This window comes from Oncorhynchus clarkii, chromosome 3, assembly GCF_045791955.1.
Source record: "Oncorhynchus clarkii lewisi isolate Uvic-CL-2024 chromosome 3, UVic_Ocla_1.0, whole genome shotgun sequence".
Classification (NCBI taxonomy): Eukaryota; Metazoa; Chordata; class Actinopteri; order Salmoniformes; family Salmonidae; genus Oncorhynchus; species Oncorhynchus clarkii.
Window position 1 is genome coordinate 8,935,530 of NC_092149.1, and position 21,662 is coordinate 8,957,191.

The 21,662-nt window shown below is 51.2% G+C and overlaps 1 protein-coding gene across 1 annotated transcript in view; it reads left to right on the plus strand.

Annotated features, from left to right (window-relative positions):
• LOC139405591 (intermembrane lipid transfer protein VPS13B-like) overlaps positions 1 to 21,662 on the plus strand; it is a 171,628-nt gene that overhangs the window by 93,082 nt on the left and 56,884 nt on the right. The window contains exons 6-7 of the mRNA XM_071148003.1: positions 13,772 to 14,006; positions 19,791 to 20,011. Coding sequence (XP_071004104.1) covers positions 13,772 to 14,006; positions 19,791 to 20,011 — 456 coding nt within the window. The remainder of the gene's footprint in view (positions 1 to 13,771; positions 14,007 to 19,790; positions 20,012 to 21,662) is intronic.

The window sequence follows — 21,662 nt, forward strand, 5'->3', positions numbered from 1 at the left end:
GGCTGTTATAGGGAGGCTGGAGTCCTGCTAGCTGGCTGTTATAGGGAGGCTGGCGTCCTGCTAGCTGGCTGTTATAGGGAGGCTGGAGTCCTGCTAGCTGGCTGTTATAGCGAGGCTGGGGTCCTGCTAGCTGGCTGTTATAGGGAGGCTGGAGTCCTGCTAGCTGGCTGTTATAGGGAGGCTGGAGTCCTGCTAGCTGGCTGTTATAGGGAGGCTGGAGTCCTGCTAGCTGGCTGTTATAGGGAGGCTGGAGTCCTGCTAGCTGGGACCTGGCTGTTATAGGGAGGCTGGAGTCCTGCTAGCTACATAACACTACCACTACTCGAGTCTAACCCTAACTATAACACTACCACTATCCCAGTCTAACCCTAACTATAACACTACCCCAGTCTAACCCTAACTATAACACTACCAGCTACATCTGCTGTCCCCTCCCTTCTCAGACACTAACTCATATCCTCATCTCTGCTACCTTTTCACATGTGGTTTTGTGGAAACAGTTACCCAGGGTGCACAGGCAGATTTGTGAGGTGTGTGTGTGTGTGTGTGGTGAGGTTGTGGGCGGTATGGTTGAGGTTAAGGTTAGCTGCTGAGGACCGTCAGAGGCCCCGGGCCCTTCCGTCCTCAGCTCAGCCATTTCAGGAAATACAGAAGATATTTCTCTCGGTCTCTCCGGGCCGTCCTTCCGTCACACAGGAAGAAGATTACGTTTGGAGCCGGATCAGGTTTTACAAAACAAGGTGTTCTGTCCTGTGGTTGTTTCCGAGATGTTCCCAGGTCCAGAGCTTGGGAATGTTTTCAACAGGGATCCACGCGGGCAGGGTGTTTCTAATTTCCTCTCCTCTCGCTCTCTCTCCTCTTTATCTCCGGGCTGTTTCCTGTGGAGCCCTATGGCTCGCTATACTCTGTGGTGAGTCACTGTTGTTTGGTGGAACAGAGAGAGCGAGATGGAGGGAGAGAGAGAAGGAGGGAGAGCGAGAGAGAGGAGGAGGGAGAGGGAGAGAGAGAAGGAGGGAGAGCGAGAGAGAGAAGGAGGGAGAGCGAGAGAGACAAGGAGGGAGAGCGAGAGAGACAAGGAGGGAGAGCGAGAGAGACAAGGAGGGAGAGAGAGAGGGAGAGAGAGAGAGAGGGAGAGAGAGAGAGAGGGGGGACTAGCTCCTGGGAGAGATGGACTCTGGCCTAGTGTATGTGCACACACACACACACACGTGTACAATCACTCACACACACACACATGCACACGCACACAGACACATCCCTGTAGTGATGGGGTTGTGTTTTGGTATAACCCAGGCTGCCTGTCCTCTCTACAGACGGTCATCTGCTAGTTTCACCAGAACGTTTCGAAGAGCTTCCCTCCTATGGTAATATTTGCCACTTCTACATGGGCCTTCAGATTAAACCATCCAGCCTTCAGATTAAACCATCCAGCCTTCAGATTAAACCATCCAGCCTTCAGATTAAACCATCCAGCCTTCAGATTAAACCATCCAGCCTTCAGATTAAACCATCCAGCCTTCAGATTAAACCATCCAGCCATCAGATTAAACCATCCAGCCTTCAGATTAAACCATCCAGCCTTCAGATTAAACCATCCAGCATTCAGATTAAACCATCCAGCCTTCAGATTAAACCATTAGATTAAACCATCCAGCCTTCAGATTAAACCATCCAGCCTTCAGATTAAACCTTCAGATTAAACCATCCAGCCTTCAGATTAAACCATTCAATTAAACCACCCAGCCTTCAGATTAAACCATTAGATTAAACCATCCAGCCTTCAGATGAAACCATCCAGCCTTCAGATTAAACCTTCAGATTAAACCATCCAGCCTTCAGATTAAAACTTCAGATTAAACCATCCAGCCTTCAGATTAAACCATCCAGCCTTCAGATTAAACCATCCAACCTTCAGATTAAACCATCCAGCCTTCAGATTAAACCATCCAGCCTTCAGATTAAACCATCCAGCCTTCAAATTAAACCATCCAGCCTTCAGATTAAACCATCCAGCCTTCAGATTAAACCTTCAGATTAAACCATCCAGCCTTCAGATTAAACCTTCAGATTAAACCATCCAGCCTTCAGATTAAACCATCCAGCCTTCAGATTAAACCATCCAGCCTTCAGATTAAACCATCCAGCCTTTAGATTAAACCATCCAGCCTTCAGATTAAACCATCCAGCCTTCAGATTTAACCGTCCACTTAATACAATACAGACTTTAAACTGTACACTGGTTTTTATTCTGCTTCCTTTTCATCTGCAGGAAAACCGGCCTTGTTGGACACAGATTCTCGTGTACTGGCTCGGTCATAACATTAAACAGGACAGGACAGATAAACCATCCTGGTGTACTGGCTCGGTCATAACATTAAACGGGACAGGACAGATAAACCATCCTGGTGTACTGGCTCGGTCATAACATTAAACGGGACAGGACAGATAAACCATCCTGGTGTACTGGCTCGGTCATAACATTAAACAGGACAGGACAGATAAACCATCCTCGTGTACTGGCTCGGTCATAACATTAAACAGGACAGGACAGTAATATTGAACAGTACTGGACACAGCCTCTCCTACAGGGAGAGAGGAGGGACACATATTTAAAACAGTGGAATTGAAACAGGGTCCAGTCTACACGTGTGACTCCAAAAGGCCTGTCTGATTGGCTGGCCAGGAGTTCTGAGAACTGACATGATCTCCATATTTAGAACTCTGTGTTGTCAGGCCAACCCAGGGAAACAGAGAAAGACAGGCAGCCATTTCACCCCCAGGACAATCACACTAGGAACTAAAGCCTGGTCTGTAGCTGGCTGGCTGGTGGGCCACTGTGGAGGTAACTAGATCAACACACTAGGAACTAAAGCTGGGTCTGTAGCTGGCTGGTTGGTAGGCCACTGTGGAGGTCACTAGATCAACACACTAGGATCTAAAGCTGGGTCTGTAGCTGGCTGGTTGGTGGGCCACTGTGGAGGAGTGGAGGTAACTAGATCAACACACTAGGAACTAAAGCTGGGTCTGTAGCTGGCTGGCTGGTTGGGCCACTGTGGAGGAGTGGAGGTAACTAGATCAACACACGAGGAACTAAAGCTGGGTCTGTAGCTGGCTAGTTGGTGGGCCACTGGAGGTAACTAGATCAACACACTAGAAACTAAAGTTGAGTCTGTAGCTGGCTGGTTGGTGGGCCACTGGAGGTAACTAGATCAACACACTAGGGACTAAAGCTGGGTCTGTTGCTGGCTGGCTGGTGGGCCACTGGAGGAAACTAGATCAACACACTAGGGACTAAAGCTGGGTCTGTTGCTGGCTGGCTGGTGGGCCACTGTGGAGGTCACTAGATCAACACACTAGGATCTAAAGCTGGGTCTGTAGCTGGCTGGTTGGTGGGCCACTGTGGAGGAGTGGAGGTAACTAGATCAACACACTAGGAACTAAAGCTGGGTCTGTAGCTGGCTGGCTGGTTTGGCCACTGTGGAGGAGTGGAGGTAACTAGATCAACACACGAGGAACTAAAGCTGGGTCTGTAGCTGGCTAGTTGGTGGGCCACTGGAGGTAACTAGATCAACACACTAGGAACTAAAGCTGAGTCTGTAGCTGGCTGGTTGGTGGGCCACTGGAGGTAACTAGATCAACACACTAGGGACTAAAGCTGGGTCTGTTGCTGGCTGGCTGGTGGGCCACTGTGGAGGAGTAGGGGTAACTAGATCAACACACTAGGAACTTAAGCTGGGTCTGTAGCTGGCTAGTTGGTGGGCCACTGTAGGTAACTAGATCAACACACTAGGAACTAAAGCTGGGTCTGTAGCTGGCCAGTTGGTGGGCCACTGGAGGTAACTAGATCAACACACTAGGAACTAAAGCTGGGTCTGTAGCTGGCTGGTTGGTGGGCCACTGTGGAGGAGTGGGGCTAACTAGAGCAACACACTAGGAACTAAAGCTGGGTCTGTAGCTGGCTGGCTGGTGGGCCACTGTGGAGGCGTGGAGGTAACTAGATCAACACACTAGGAACTAAAGCTGGGTCTGTAGCTGGCTGGCTGGTGGACCACTGTGGAGGTAACTAGATCAACACACTAGGAACTAAAGCTGGGTCTGTAGCTGGCTGGTTGGTGGGCCACTGTGGAGGAGTGGAGGTTATTAGATCAACACACAGCAGTGGGCTGGGGAACACAGGAGAGAAGAGAGGCCGTTTCAGTCTCACATCTCTGTTTAAGGGGGGGGGGGGGGTGTTAATTCAGGTGTCTTGGCTGGAAGCCAGGCCGGCTGCAAAATGCCCTTTTATTCTGCACATGGTCATTGACTGTACAATCACAGGGGAGAATATGAGCTGTGTGTGTGTGTATGGTGTGTGTGTCTGTTTCCGTGTGTGTTTGTGTGTGTGTGTGTGTGTCTAAACCAGCATAAGGAATGTATTGGTGTGTTTTTCCAGAGACTTCCTGGTTGAAATGAAGAAATGTTTTAGTTTCCTGTTCTAGTTCAGAAAGTTTTCAATAGAGTCTGTTGAGGTGGTGATGATGCTACCTGCCTTATACACACACACACACACACACACACATACACACACACACACACACACACACACACACACACACATACACACACACCACACACACACACACACACACACACACACACACACACACGGAAACAGACACACACACACACACACACACACACACACACACACCACACACACCACACACACGCACACACACACACACATACACACACACACACACACACACACACACCACACACACCACACACACACACACACATACACACACACCACACACACACACACACACACACACACACACACACACGGAAACAGACACACACACACACACCACACACACACACACACACACACACACACACACATTCACACACACACACACACACACACACACCACACACACCACACACACACACACACATACACACACACCACACACACACACCACACACACACACACACACACACACACACACCACACACACCACACACACACACACACATACACACACACCACACACACACACACACACACACACACACACACACACGGAAACAGACACACACACACACACCACACACACACACACACACACACACACACACACACACACACCACACACACACACACACACACACACACACACACACACACACACAAACTACACGATCCAGCCCAACATCCTCTCCTGTGTACTAGGTAGGGAATAGGGTTTTGTTTGGGACCAGACCTTCCAACCATTCCCATTAGTCTGCATCTGTTTCCTTCCTATAGACCTGGTGTTAGTCAGTCCTTCCTATAGACCTGGTGTTAGTCAGTCCTTCCTATAGACCTGGTGTTAGTCAGTCCTTCCTATAGACCTGGTGTTAGTCAGTCCTTCCTATAGACCTGGTGTTAGTCAGTCCTTCCTATAGACCTGGTGTTAGTCAGTCCTTCCTATAGACCTGGTGTTAGTCAGTCCTTCCTATAGACCTGGTGTTAGTCAGTCCTTCCTATAGACCTGGTGTTAGTCAGTCCTTCCTATAGACCTGGTGTTAGTCAGTCCTTGAACAAGTAATTTAATTAAGAAATTCGGCCCTTGGGGGGGGGGGGGGGGTAAAAGGCAAATATTCCACAGCTAAGGGCTGTGTCCCGGCACTCCGTGTTGCGTTGTGCCTACGAGCCATACCACACCCCTCTCTGGCCTTATTCTTAAATTAAACTACTTGTTGAACTTCCCCGTGACCTCCTGAGAGAGTTACAGAGAGATGCGATAGAGATACATGTTACATCCAGCCTTTAGATTAAACTACTGACCTCCTGAGAGAGTTACAGAGAGATGCGTTAGAGATATAACACGTGAGACTTAGACCACTTTGCCTTTCAGATACTAGTTGTGTCGCAGCCCTTAGAGTTGTGCCTCCTGTGTCCACGGTGGAAACATCTGTCTCTTCCACAACTTTTAACCCCAAAATGGGAAACATTTTCACTCTCCTATTATGGTAAAAACCAAAACACTGATGTTGTTGTTGTTGTTGTAATCACTGAATGTTTTTGGTCATTTTGGCGTAATAGAACTCTGTGCTTTTCCACCAGCCAGGCATCTGATGGAACGGTCCAAACTCCCTTCACCTGCCTGACCTTTAACCCCCCCCCCCAACCCACACCTGTCACTTCTCAGTAGGGGAGATGGTCCATGTACCCCACTCCTTCCAAAACTCTGTTTATTGGCCTGTCGCTGAGCTGTCAAACACAATTATCTCCAATACCCAATGACCTTGTACCATATTTTACCCCTGTAGCTAGCTCTCTCCATAGGAACACACAGTGTCCAGATTAACCCTGTAGCTAGCTCTCTCCATAGGAACACACAGTGTCCAGATTAACCCTGTAGCTAGCTCTCTCCATAGGAACACACAGTGTCCAGATTACCCCTGTAGCTAGCTCTCTCCATAGGACCACACAGTGTCCAGATTACCCCTGTAGCTAGCTCTCTCCATAGGAACACACAGTGTCCAGATTAACCCTGTAGCTAGCTCTCTCCATAGGACCACACAGTGTCCAGATTACCCCTGTAGCTAGCTCTCTCCATAGGAACACACAGTGTCCAGATTACCCCTGTAGCTAGCTCTCTCCATAGGAACACACAGTGTCCAGATTACCCCTGTAGCTAGCTCTCTCCATAGGAACACACAGTGTCCAGATTACCCCTGTAGCTAGCTCTCTCCATAGGAACACACAGTGTCCAGATTACCCCTGTAGCTAGCTCTCTCCATAGGAACACACAGTGTCCAGATTACCCCTGTAGCTAGCTCTCTCCATAGGAACACACAGTGTCCAGATTACCCCTGTAGCTAGCTCTCTCCATAGGAACACACAGTGTCCAGATTACCCCTGTAGCTAGCTCTCTCCATAGGAACACACAGTGTCCAGATTAACCCTGTAGCTAGCTCTCTCCATAGGAACACACAGTGTCCAGATTACTCCTGTAGCTAGCTCTCTCCATAGGAACACACAGTGCCCAGATTAACCCTGTAGCTAGCTCTCTCCATAGGAACACACAGTGTCCAGATTAACCCTGTAGCTAGCTCTCTCCATAGGAACACACAGTGTCCAGATTACCCCTGTAGCTAGCTCTCTCCATAGGAACACACAGTGCCCAGATTAACCCTGTAGCTAGCTCTCTCCATAGGAACACACAGTGTCCAGATTAAACCTGTAGCTAGCTCTCTTCATAGGAACACACAGTGTCCAGATTAACCCTGTAGCTAGCTCTCTCCATAGGAACACACAGTGTCCAGATTACCCCTGTAGCTAGCTCTCTCCATAGGAACACACAGTGCCCAGATTAACCCTGTAGCTAGCTCTCTCCATAGGAACACACAGTGTCCAGATTAACCCTGTAGCTAGCTCTCTCCATAGGAACACACAGTGTCCAGATTAACCCTGTAGCTAGCTCTCTCCATAGGAACACACAGTGTCCAGATTACCCCTGTAGCTAGCTCTCTCCATAGGAACACACAGTGCCCAGATTAACCCTGTAGCTAGCTCTCTCCATAGGAACACACAGTGTCCAGATTAACCCTGTAGCTAGCTCTCTCCATAGGAACACACAGTGTCCAGATTACCCCTGTAGCTAGCTCTCTCCATAGGAACACACAGTGCCCAGATTAACCCTGTAGCTAGCTCTCTCCATAGGAACACACAATGTCCAGATTAACCCTGTAGCTAGCTCTCTCCATAGGAACACACAGTGTCCAGATTAACCCTGTAGCTAGCTCTCTCCATAGGAACACACAGTGTCCAGATTACCCCTGTAGCTAGCTCTCTCCATAGGAACACACAGTGCCCAGATTAACCCTGTAGCTAGCTCTCTCCATAGGAACACACAGTGTCCAGATTAACCCTGTAGCTAGCTCTCTCCATAGGAACACACAGTGTCCAGATTACCCCTGTAGCTAGCTCTCTCCATAGGAACACACAGTGCCCAGATTAACCCTGTAGCTAGCTCTCTCCATAGGAACACACAGTGTCCAGATTAACCCGGTAGCTAGCTCTCTCCATAGGAACACACAGTGTCCAGATTAACCCTGTAGCTAGCTCTCTCCATAGGAACACACAGTGTCCAGATTACCCCTGTAGCTAGCTCTCTCCATAGGAACACACAGTGTCCAGATTAACCCTGTAGCTAGCTTTCTCCATAGGAACACACAGTGTCCAGATTAACCCTGTAGCTAGTTCTCTCCATAGGAACACACAGTGTCCAGATTACCCCTTTAGCTAGCTCTCTCCATAGGAACACACAGTGCCCAGATTAACCCTGTAGCTAGCTCTCTCCATAGGAACACACAGTGTCCAGATTAACCCGGTAGCTAGCTCTCTCCATAGGAACACACAGTGTCCAGATTAACCCTGTAGCTAGCTCTCTCCATAGGAACACACAGTGTCCAGATTACCCCTGTAGCTAGCTCTCTCCATAGGAACACACATTGTCCAGATTAACCCTGTAGCTAGCTTTCTCCATAGGAACACACAGTGTCCAGATTAACCCTGTAGCTAGTTCTCTCCATAGGAACACACAGTGTCCAGATTACCCCTGTAGCTAGCTCTCTCCATAGGAACACACAGTGTCCAGATTACCCCTGTAGCTAGCTCTCTCCATAGGAACACACAGTGTCCAGATTACCCCTGTAGCTAGCTCTCTCCATAGGAACAGACAGTGTCCAGATTACCCCTGTAGCTAGCTCTCTCCATAGGAACACACAGTGTCCAGATTACCCCTGTAGCTAGCTCTCTCCATAGGAACACACAGTGTCCAGATTACCCCTGTAGCTAGCTCTCTCCATAGGAACACACAGTGTCCAGATTACCCCTGTAGCTAGCTCTCTCCATAGGAACACACAGTGTCCAGATTACCCCTGTAGCTAGCTCTCTCCATAGGAACACACAGTGTCCAGATTAACCTTGTAGCTAGCTCTCTCCATAGGAACACACAGTGTCCAGATTACCCCTGTAGCTAGCTCTCTCCATAGGAACACACAGTGCCCAGATTAACCCTGTAGCTAGCTCTCTCCATAGGAACACACAGTGTCCAGATTACCCCTGTAGCTAGCTCTCTCCATAGGAACACACAGTGCCCAGATTAACCCTGTAGCTAGCTCTCTCCATAGGAACACACAGTGTCCAGATTAACCCTGTAGCTAGCTCTCTCCATAGGAACACACAGTGTCCAGATTACCCCTGTAGCTAGCTCTCTCCATAGGAACACACAGTGCCCAGATTAGCCCTGTAGCTAGCTCTCTCCATAGGAACACACAGTGTCCAGATTAACCCTGTAGCTAGCTCTCTCCATAGGAACACACAGTGTCCAGATTAACCCTGTAGCTAGCTCTCTCCATAGGAACACACAGTGTCCAGATTACCCCTGTAGCTAGCTCTCTCCATAGGAACACACAGTGTCCAGATTAACCCTGTAGCTAGCTCTCTCCATAGGAACACACAGTGTCCAGATTACCCCTTGTAGCTAGCTCTCTCCATAGGAACACACAGTGTCCAGATTAACCCTGTAGCTAGCTCTCTCCATAGGAACACACAGTGTCCAGATTAACCCTGTAGCTAGCTCTTTCCATAGGAACACACAGTGTCCAGATTACCCCTGTAGCTAGCTCTCTCCATAGGAACACACAGTGCCCAGATTAACCCTGTAGCTAGCTCTCTCCATAGGAACACACAGTGTCCAGATTAACCCTGTAGCTAGCTCTCTCCATAGGAACACACAGTGTCCAGATTAACCCTGTAGCTAGCTCTCTCCATAGGAACACACAGTGCCCAGATTAACCCTGTAGCTAGCTCTCTCCATAGGAACACACAGTGCCCAGATTAACCCTGTAGCTAGCTCTCTCCATAGGAACACACAGTGTCCAGATTACCCCTGTAGCTAGCTCTCTCCATTACCCCTGTAGCTAGCTCTCTCCATAGGAACACACAGTGTCCAGATTACCCCTGTAGCTAGCTCTCTCCATAGGAACACACAGTGTCCAGATTACCCCTGTAGCTTGCTCTCTCCGTAGGAACACACAGTGTCCAGATTACCCCTGTAGCTAGCTCTCTCCATAGGAACACACAGTGTCCAGATTGACTCAGATTACCCCTGTAGCTAGCTCTCTCCATAGGAACACACAGTGTCCAGATTGACTCAGATTACCCCTGTAGCTAGCTCTCTCCATAGGAACACACAGTGTCCAGATTGACTCAGATTACCCCTGTAGTATTACAAACCACCTCATGTCAAACTGTCATTTCACTGTGTGGCCCTGAGCATCAACCCTACTGTGAACCACGGGCTCTGTTCTCCTCTTCTCTCTCCCCTCTGACCGTGAACCACAGACTATGTTCTCCTCTTCTCTCTCTCCCCTCTGGCCATGAAACACAGTAACACACATTTTCCATTGTGAATCAATGCGTGGTCATGGTACAACGACTGGACACAAACACCACGGCTTTGACAGGGGAGAAGAGGAGAGAGGGGGGGGGGGGAGTTAGAGAGAAATATAGAGAGAGAGAGATGGGGGGAGAGAGAGAGAGAGAGGAGAGAGAGAGAGGGGGGGAGCAAGAGAGAGAGAGGGAGAGAGAGAGAGAGGGGGGGGGAGCAACAGAGAGTGGAGAGAGAGAGCGCAAGGGAGAGCTGGTGTAACAGAGATGCTGTCATTGGTTTTGGCAGTGGTCTCAGCAGTTGATATTCTGACATCAGGCTGTTTACACTCTCTTCTCTTCCCTCTGGTTGAATCTGTTCGTACAAGCACCACAGGCATAGAGCTCTTTCTCTCTCTCTCTGTTACTCTCTCTCTCTCTCTGACTCTGTCTCTCTGACTCTCTCTCTCTCTCTGACTCTCTCTTTCTCTCTGACTCTCTCTCTCTCTCTCTGACTCTCTCTGACTCTCTCTGTGACTATCTCTCTCTCTCTGACTCTCTATTTCTCTCGCTGACTCTCTCTCTATCTCTCTCTCTGACTCTCTCTGACTCTTCCACCCCCCCCTTCATTAACAGCACAACCTCAGGGAGACCCAGGAGCATGTCCTGGTCTCCCAGGGTGACTTAGGGGCTGAGGGAGTCCTACCTGTTAGTTATAGTCCTACCTGTTAGTCCTACCTGTTAGTCCTACCTGTTAGTCCTTGTCCTACCTGTTCCTCCCCACACTCTGAATGTGGGAGATAGTGACTGTGACAGAAGCCCTCCATGGTGACTGTGACTGAACCCTCCACGGTGACTGTGACTGTAGCCTACATGGTGACTGAATGTGACTGTGTCTGAAACACTCCACGGTGACTGTGACTGAACCCTCCATGGTGACTGTGACTGAACCCTCCACGGTGACTGTGACTGTAGCCTACATGGTGACTGTGACTGAACCCTCCATGGTGACTGTGACTGAACCCTCCATGGTGACTGTGAATGTGACTGTGACTGAAACACTCCACGGTGACTGTGACTGAACCCTCCACGGTGACTGTGACTGAACCCTCCACGGTGACTGTGACTGAACCCTTCATGGTGACTGTGACAAAAGCCCTCCATGGTGAATGTGACTGAACCCTCCATGGTGACTGTGACTGAAGCCTCCATGGTGACTGTGACTGAACCCTCCATAGTGACTGTGAAGCCCTCCATGGTGAATGTGACTGAGCCATCCATGGTGAATGTGACTGAACCCTCCACGGCGGCTGTGACTGAAGCCCTCCATGGTGACTGTGACTGAAGCCCTCCATGGTGAATGTGACTGAACCCTCCACGGCGGCTGTGACTGAAGCCCTCCACAGTGACTGTGACTGAAGCCCTCCATGGTGACTGTGACTGAAGCCCTCCATGGTGACTGTGACAGAAGCCCTCCACAGTGACTGTGACTGAAGCCCTCCATGATAACTGTGACTGAAGCCCTCCATAGTGACTGTGAATGAACCCTCCATGATAACTGACTGAAACCCTCCATAGTGACTGTGACTGAAGCCCTCCATGGTGACTGAAGCCCTCCGTGGTGACTGTGACTGAAGCCCTCCATAGTGACTGTGACTGAAACCCTGTGAATGAACCCTCCACGGTAACTGTGACTGAAGCCCTCCATGGTGACTGAAGCCCTCCATGGTGACTGAAGCCCTCCATGGTGACTGTGACTGAAGCCCTCCATAGTGACTGTGACTGAAGCCCTCCATGGTGACTGTGACTGAAACCCTGTGAATGAACCCTCCACGGTAACTGTGACTGAAGCCCTCCATAGTGACTGTGACTGAAACCCTGTGAATGAACCCTCCACGGTAACTGTGACTGAAGCCCTCCATGGTGACTGAAGCCCTCCATAGTGACTGTGACTGAAGCCCTCCATGGTGACTGAAGCCCTCCATGGTGACTGAAGCCCTCCATGGTGACTGTGACTGAAGCCCTCCATGGTGACTGTGACTGAAGCCCTCCATAGTGACTGTGACTGAAACCCTCCACGGTGACTGTGAATGAACCCTCCACGGTAACTGTGACTGAAGCCCTCCTTTTTAACTGTGGGAACTGGGATTACACCCTGTCTGTGTTTCTCCCCCCCCCCCTGCCTCAGATTAGTGACCTAAACTACCTCACGCCGCACACAGGAAAAGCACATATTTCCTTATTCGTGATTGATCTGCGCTCGCCATAGATGGCCTCACGGGCAGTTACCACCGTGAGTTACCCAGTGTTTGTTTCTCTGGATTCTGTGGCTTTGAACAGTGTCCAACAAGAGAAAAACTTGACACAATGCGGAGAGATTAGTTTTGTACGGGTCAGATTTAGGAGCGAAGGGACATGTGCTTTTCCATTACACCAGTTGTTGTCCTTCTGAGAAGTTTCAACCAGCCTTGCCGTGTAAACACTGAGACAGCACAGAGTTCATGGTCTGTTGAAGACTAAGTTACTCTGGTACAGAAACCCCCCTCCCTGCTCCTCACAGCTCCTCCCTGCCCCTCCCTGCTCCTCACAGCTCCTCACTGCTCCTCCCTGCTCCTCACTGCTCCTCCCAGCTCCTCACTGCCCCTCACTGCCCCTCCCTGGCCCTCCCTGCTCCTCACTGCTCCTCCCTGCTCCTCACTGCTCATCACTGCTCCTCCCTGCTCCTCCCTGCTCCTCACTGCTCCGCACTGCTCCTCCCTGCTCCTCACTGCTCCTCCCTGCTCCTCACTGCTCCTCACTGCCCCTCCCTGCTCCTCACTGCCCCTCACTGCCCCTCACTGCTCCTCCCTGCTCCTCACTGCCCCTCCCTGCTCCTCACTGCTCCTCCCTGCTCCTCACTGCCCCTCCCTGTTCCTCACTGCCCATCACATCTCCTCCCTGCTCCTCAAGCTGTTGTTGTGTTGTATGTATTCATTTGATGCACAGTTCTAATGGTGCACCATCTCTCTTCTTCTCTCTCCTCCTCTTCCTCTCTCTCCTCTTCTTCTCTCCTCCTCTTCTTCTCTCTCCTCCTCTTCCTCTCTCTCCTCTTCTTCTCTCCTCCTCTTCCTCTCTCCTCCTCTTCCTCTCTCTCCCTCTTCCTCTCTCTCCTCTTCCTCTCTCTCCCTCTTCCTCTCTCTCCTCTTCTTCTCTCCTCCTCTTCCTCTCTCTCCTCTTCTTCTTCTCTCTCTCCTCTTCTTCTCTCCTCCTCTTCCTCTCTCTCCTCTTCTTCTTCTCTCCTCCTCTTCTTCTTCTCTCCTCCTCTTCTTCTCTCCTCCTCTTCTTCTCTCTCCTCCTCTTCTTCTTCTCTCCTCCTCCAGTTGGATCTCCAGTCATGCTGTGTGTTCCTCCCCAACGACAGCCTCCCCTCTCCCAGCACCATTATCTGTGGAGACATCCCCGGTACTGTCCGTAGCTGGTACCACAACCAGGCCACCATGCCTGGGACTCTGGTAGTCTGCCTGCCCCATATCACTGTGCTGTCTGCTGGACACAAATACATGGAGCCCCTGCAAGACCTCCCCTTCATGGTGTCCAGGCCCATACTGGAGGAAGGTAGGTTATTACACGTTATTACACCTGTTATAACACCTGTTATAGCAGGACCTCTCCTTCATGGTGTCCAGGACCAGACTGGAGGGAGGGAGGTAGTTATTACACCTGTTATAGCAGGACCTCTCCTTCACGGTGTCCAGGACCAGACTGGAGGGAGGGAGGTAGTTATTACACCTGTTATAGCAGGACCTCTCCTTCATGGTGTCCAGGACCATACGGAGGAAGGGAGGTTGTTATAACACCTGTTATTGCAAGACCTCCCCTTCATGGTGTCCAGGCCCATACTGGAGGAAGGGAGGTTGTTATAACACCTGTTATAGCAGGACCTCTCCTTCATGGTGTCCAGGACCAGACTGGAGGGAGGGAGGTGGTTATTACACCTGTTATAGCAGGACCTCTCCTTAATGGTGTCCAGGACCAGACTGGAGGGAGGGAGGTGGTTATTACACCTGTTATAGCAGGACCTCTCCTTCATGGTGTCCAGGACCATACGGAGGAAGGGAGGTTGTTATAACACCTGTTATAGCAAGACCTCCCCTTTATGGTGTCCAGGCCCATACTGGAGGAAGGGAGGTTGTTATAACACCTGTTATAGCAGGACCTCTCCTTCATGGTGTCCAGGACCAGACTGGAGGAAGGGAGGTTGTTATAACACCTGTTATAGCAGGACCTCTCCTTCATGGTGTCCAGAACCAGACTGGAGGAAGGGAGGTTGTTATAACACCTGTTATAGCAGGACCTCTCCTTCATGGTGTCCAGGACCATACGGAGGAAGGGAGGTTGTTATAACACCTGTTATAACAGGACCTCTCCTTCATGGTGTCCAGGACCAGACTGGAGGGAGGGAGGTGGTTATAACACCTGTTATAGCAGGACCTCTCATTCATGGTGTCCAGGACCAGACTGGAGGAAGGGAGGTGGTTATAACACCTGTTATAACAGGACCTCTCCTTCATGGTGACCAGGACCAGACTGGAGGGAGGGAGGTGGTTATAACACCTGTTATAGCAGGACCTCTCCTTCATGGTGTCCAGGACCAGACTGGAGGGAGGTGGTTATAACACCTGTTATAGCAGGACCTCTCCTTCATGGTGTCCAGGACCAGACTGGAGGGAGGGAGGTAGTTATTACACCTGTTATAGCAAGACCTCTCCTTCATGGTGTCCAGGACCAGACTGGAGGGAGGTTGTATTCTGAATCGTATATGTTTAAAAACCCAACAATGTTTTAAGTGAAAAGTCAGAGCTTGTCCAAATGCCAAAAGACACAGAACATTCAAATCAGATCCAAATGAGCCCTAGCTGTCCCAAGTCAGAACCAAATGAGCCCTAGCTGTCCCAAATCAGAACCAAATGAGCCCTAGCTGTCCCAAGTCAGAACCAAATGAGCCCGAGCTGTCCCAAACCAGAACCAAATGATCCCTAGCTGTCCCAAATCAGAACCAAATGGGCCCTAGCTGTACCAAATGAGCCCTAGCTGTCCCAAACCAAATGAGCCCTAGCTGTACCAAATGAGCCCCAGCTGTCCCAAACCAGAACCAAATGAGCCCTAGCTGTCCCAAATCAGAACCAAATGAACCCTAGCTGTCCCAAATCAGAACCAAATGAGCCCTAGCTGTACCAAATGAGCCCCAGCTGTCCCAAACCAGAACCAAATGAGCCCTAGCTGTCCCAAATCAGAACCAAATGAACCCTAGCTGTCCCAAATCAGAACCAAATGAGCCCTAGCTGTCCCAAATCAGAACCAAATGAGCCCTAGCTGTCCCAAATCAGAACCAAATGAGCCCTAGCTGTCCCAAGTCAGAACCAAATGAGCCCTAGCTGTCCCAAATCAGAACCAAATGAGCCCTAGCTGTCCCAAATCAGAACCAAATGAGCCCTAGCTGTCCCAAATCAGAACCAAATGAGCCCTAGCTGTCCCAAATCAGAACCAAATGAGCCCTAGCTGTCCCAAATCAGAACCAAATGAGCCCTAGCTGTCCCAAATCAGAACCAAATGAGCCCTAGCTGTCCCAAATCAGAACCAAATGAGCCCTAGCTGTCCCAAATCAGAACCAAATGAGCCCTAGCTGTCCCAAATCAGAACCAAATGAGCCCTAGCTGTCCCAATCAGAACCAAATGAGCCCTAGCTGTCCCAAATGAGCCCTAGCTGTCCCAATCAGAACCAAATGAGCCCTAGCTGTCCCAAATCAGAACCAAATGAGCCCTAGCTGTCCCAAATCAGAACCAAATGAGCCCTTGCTGTCCCAAATCAGAACCAAATGAGCCCTAGCTGTCCCAAATCAGAACCAAATGAGCCCTAGCTGTCCCAATCAGAACCAAATGAGCCCTAGCTGTCCCAAATGAGCCATAGCTGTCCCAAATCAAAACCAAATGAGCCCTAGCTGTCCCAATCAGAACCAAATGAGCCCTAGCTGTCCCAAATGAGCCCTAGCTGTCCCAATCAGAACCAAATGAGCCCTAGCTGTCCCAAATCAGAACCAAATGAGCCCTAGCTGTCCCAATTCAGAACCAAATGAGCCCTAGCTGTCCCAATTCAGAACCAAATGAGCCCTAGCTGTCCCAAATGAGCCCTAGCTGTCCCAATCAGAACCGAATGAGCCCTAGCTGTCCCAAATGAGCCCTAGCTGTCCCAATTCAGAACCAAATGAGCCCTAGCTGTCCCAAATGAGCCCTAGCTGTCCCAAATCAGAACCAAATGAGCCCTAGCTGTCCCAATTCAGAACCAAATGAGCCCTAGCTGTCCCAATTCAGAACCAAATGAGCCCTAGCTGTCCCAATTCAGAACCAAATGAGCCCTAGCTGTCCCAATTCAGAACCAAATGAGCCCTAGCTGTCCCAATCAGAACCAAATGAGCCCTAGCTGTCCCAATCAGAACCAAATGAGCCCTAGCTGTCCCCCTAAACGTCTGGAACATGGACATGAGGAAGAGGACATGTTGAACACTGTGGGATGCTTGTGGTCGTATTCCTCATTTACCTTGAGAAATGACAGATCACCGGTCTAAGAGGCGAGACTGTTAGTGTGTGTGTGTGTGTGTGTGTGTGGTGTGGTGTGGTGTGGTGTGGTGTGGTGTGGTGTGGTGTGGTGTGTGTGTGGTGTGTGTGTGTGTATATATATAGTACTGCTGTCTCTACATGTGGTGAAGGTGAGGTTGACATAACCATGTCTATTCCTCCTCTAGAACATTCCGCCGTGCTCTCTGACAGAAAACGGGGGGACCCTGTTTTTATTTTTTTTCAACTCCCTCGCTGGCTAAATGACATCAGAGTTGGGCACACACAGATTAACACAAAAACCCTCAGAACAAACACTTACATCAGCGGTCTGTCAGTGTAACTGTTAAAAGGAACGACCCGTGGGTCTGGTAAATCATTCCCTGGCTTTGAAGGGCTCTTCATCTCTCATGGTTAATGCCCCGGATCAGAGCTAGCTGGGCTGCCTGGTAGAGATGTAGCGTGGCCGTTGCCTGGGGAAACGGGCTCTCTCCTTGTGTGTCTCTCTCTCTCTCTCTCTCTCTCTCAGGGAAACGGGCTCTCTCCTTGTGTGTCTCTCTCTCTCAAGGAAACGGGCTCTCTCCTTGTGTGTCTCTCTCTCAGGGAAACGGGCTCTCTCCTTGTGTGTCTCTGTCTCAAGGAAACGGGCTCTCTCCTTGTGTGTCTCTCTCTCAGGGAAACGGGCTCTCTCCTTGTGTGTCTCTGTCTCAAGGAAACGGGCTCTCTCCTTGTGTGTCTCTCTCTCTCAGGGAAATTGGCTCTCTCCTTGTGTGTCTCTCTCTCAGGGAAACGGGCCATGTGTGTGCGTGTGTGTGTGTTGTGTGTGTGTGTTTAGATGTTGGACTCTCCACGCCTCCTCCTCCCCTACCAGCCAACAGTAATATGTTAGACTCTGAGGACCGTGAAACCAGGGTGGTCACCCTTAAATCAGGAGATGCCTGTCTGTCTCTGCCAACTGGGACCAGGCCCACCTTACTGTCTGGCCTGGCTGCCTGACATTGTCTCGGCCAACTGGGACCAGGCCCACCTTACTGCCTGGCCTGGCTGCCTGTCTCTGGCTCTGCCAACTGGGACCAGGCCCACCTTACTGCCTGGCCTGGCTGCCTGTCTCTGTCTCTGCCAACTGGGACCAGGCCCACCTTACTGCCTGGCCTGGCTGCCTGTCTCTGTCTCTGCCAACTGGGACCAGGCCCACCTTACTGCCTGGCCTGGCTGCCTGTCTCTGTCTCTGCCAACTAGGACCAGGCCTACCTCACTACCTGGCTGCCTGTCTATGTCTCTGCCAACTGGGACCAGGCCCACCTTACTGCCTGGCCTGGCTGCCTGTCTCTGTCTCTGCCAACTGGGACCAGGCCCACCTTACTGTCTGGCCTGGCTGCCTGTCTCTGCCAACTAGGACCAGGCCCACCTTACTGTCTGGCCTGGCTGCCTGTCTCTGTCTCTGCCAACTAGGACCAGGCCCACCTTACTGCCTGGCCTGGCTGCCTGTCTCTGTCTCTGCCAACTAGGACCAGGCCTACCTCACTACCTGGCTGCCTGTCTCTGTCTCTGCCAACTGGGACCAGGCCCACCTTACTGCCTGGCCTGGCTGCCTGTCTCTGTCTCTGCCAACTGGGACCAGGCCCACCTTACTGCCTGGCTGTCTGTCTCTGTCTCCGCCAACTAGGACCAAGCCCACCTTACTGCCTGGCCTGGCTGCCTGTTTCTGTCTCTGTCTCTGCCAACTAGGACCAGGCCCACCTTACTGCCTGGCCTGGCTGCCTGTCTCTGTCTCTGCCAACTAGGACCAGGCCAACCTTACTGCCTGGCCTGGCTGCCTGTCTCTGTCTCTGCCAACTGGGACCAGGCCCACCTTACTGCCTGGCCTGGCTGCCTGTCTCTGTCTCTGCCAACTAGGACCAGGCCCACCTCACTGCCTGGCCTGGCTGCCTGTCTCTGTCTCTGCCAACTGGGACCAGGCCTACCTCACTACCTGGCTGCCTGTCTCTGTCTCTGCCAACTGGGACCAGGCCTACCTCACTACCTGGCTGCCTGTCTCTGTCTCTGCCAACTGGGACCAGGCCCACCTTACTGCCTGGCTGCCTGTCTCTGTCTCTGCCAACTGGGACCAGGCCCACCTTACTGCCTGGCCTGGCTGCCTGTCTCTGCCAACTGGGACCAGGCCCACCTTACTGCCTGGCCTGGCTGACCCTAACCCTAACCCCTCTATGGCTCCAGTAGTGATGATTCTATGCAAAATGTCCTTCCTGAAGCCTCATCCTAAGTGTCAGCACCTGCTTCCTGTTGTCCTTCCTGAATCCTCATCCTAAGTGTCAGCACCGGCTTCCTGTCGTCCTTCCTGAAGCCTCATCCTAAGTGTCAGGACCTGCTTCCCGTCGTCCTTCCTGAAGCCTCATCCTAAGTGTCAGCACCGGCTTCCTGTTGTCCTTCCTGAAGCCTCATCCTAGGTGTCAGCACCGGCTTCCTGTTGTCCTTCCTGAAGCCTCATCCTAAGTGTCAGCACCGGCTTCCTGTTGTCCTTCCTGAAGCCTCATCCTAGGTGTCAGCACCGGCTTCCTGTTGTCCTTCCTGAAGCCTCATCCTAAGTGTCAGCACCGGCTTCCTGTTGTCCTTCCTGAAGCCTCATCCTAGGTGTCAGCACCGGCTTCCTGTTGTCCTTCCTGTCTCTCTGTGTTAACCCTGTCTCTCTCCCTCCCCCCCTGTCTCTCTCCCTCCCCCCTGTCTCTCTCCCTCCCCCTGTCTCTCTCCCTCCCCCCTGTCTCTCTCCCTCCCCCCTGCCCTGCCCAGGTGATGCCTTCCCGTGGACCATAACCCTGAGCCAGTTCAGTGTGTACACCCTGTTGGGTCAGCAGCGGTCTCTGAGTCTCCTGGAGCCGATGGGCTGTACCTCCACCCTGGCCGTCACCTCCCACAAGCTGCAGGCCGCGGGCCCCGAAGGACGCCACGCCTTCATCGTCTGTCTGCACGTTGACCTGGAACCTCTGAACATCAAGGTCTCTAACCCCCAGGTTAGTAGATACATACACACACTCTGACCCCCAGGTTAGTAAATACATACACACACTAGTAGAGAAGCTTAGAGAACAGTGCATTTCAGTAGAGAAGTCTCCCCCTGTCTCTGTCTGTCTCTCTCTCTCTGTCTCCCCCTGTCTCTGTCTGTCTCTCTGTCTGTCTCTCCCTGTCTCTATCTCTGTCTGTCTGTCTCTCCCTGTCTCTGTCTGTCTCTCTCTGTCTCCCCCTGTCTCTGTCTGTCTCTCTGTTTGTCTCTCCCTGTCTCTATCTCTGTCTGTCTGTCTCTGTCTGTCTCTCCCTGTCTCTATCTCTGTCTGTCTGTCTCTCCCTGTCTCTGTCTCTCTCTCTGTCTCTCTCTCTGTCTCTCTCTCTCTGTCTGTCTCTCCCTGTCTCTGTCTCTCTCTCTGTCTCTCTCTCTGTCTCTCTCTCTGTCTGTCTCTCCCTGTCTCTGTATGTCTCTCCCTGTCTCTATCTCTGTCTGTCTGTCTCTCTCTCTCTGTCTCTCTCTCTGTCTCTCTCTCTGTCTCTCTCTCTCTGTCTGTCTCTCCCTGTCTCTGTCTCTCTCTCTGTCTCTCTCTCTGTCTCTCTCTCTCTGTCTGTCTCTCCCTGTCTCTGTCTCTCTCTCTGTCTCTCTCTCTGTCTCTCTCTCTGTCTGTCTCTCCCTGTCTCTGTCTCTCTCTGTAAACTCTTCCTGACGTGTCTTAACTGTTGAATGTGTCTTCACATTCTGCCATAATGTCCTGGAATCAGGTGAGTGACCTCCTGTAGTGAGGTGACCTCCACTCAGGCCTCAGACAGGATCTAACCTCTCCACTGATTCAATATACTCCACTTCATTGTGTATTGCCTACCGTGCGTATCTGATGTGATATCCAACTCTCCTCTCCCTTCCCCTGACAGTCTGAAATGATCTGCTCATTTTCAACAGGAGTTTGTTTAAACTAATAACAATTAGGCCTCACCACAGCTCTTAGTGAAGTGTTGCCATGAATCAGAACCGAAGAGACCTCACACTGCTGAGAGAGAGAGAGAGACAGAGAGAGAGGGAGAGACAGAGAGAAAGAGAGAGAGAGAGAGAGAGAGAGAGAGACACAGAGAGAGAGAGAGAGAGAGAGAGAGGGAGAGAGAGAGAGAGAGAGAGAAGGCCGACTCTAATTAGACTGATGTTACGGCAGTGGATGTAGAGATGGAGATGGGCCTGAGAGAGAGACCAAGTCCCCAGCCGACACAGAGAGGGATGGAGGGAGGGGCGAGAGAGAGAGACCAAGTGCCCAGCCGACACAGAGAGGGATGTAGGGAGGGGCGAGAGAGAGAGAGACGGGGGAGGGAGGGAGGGAGAGAGAGACCAAGTGCCCAGCCGACACAGAGAGGGATGGCGGGAGGGGCGAGAGAGAGAGATGGGGGGGAGGGAGGGAGGGAGGGACCAAGTGCCGAGCAGACACAGAGAGGGATGGAGGGAGGGGGGAGAGAGAGAGATGGGGGAGGGAGGGAGAGAGAGGGTGGGAGAGGAAGAGAGCCATCATGCCACTAGTAGAGAGAGAGAGAGGGTTCACTGGGGAAATAGAGAGAGTGAGTCTATAAATACCAGAGAGAGTGAGTCTATAAATAACAGTCAAGAGAGTGATTGAAGTTAAGAGGGAGAGTGAG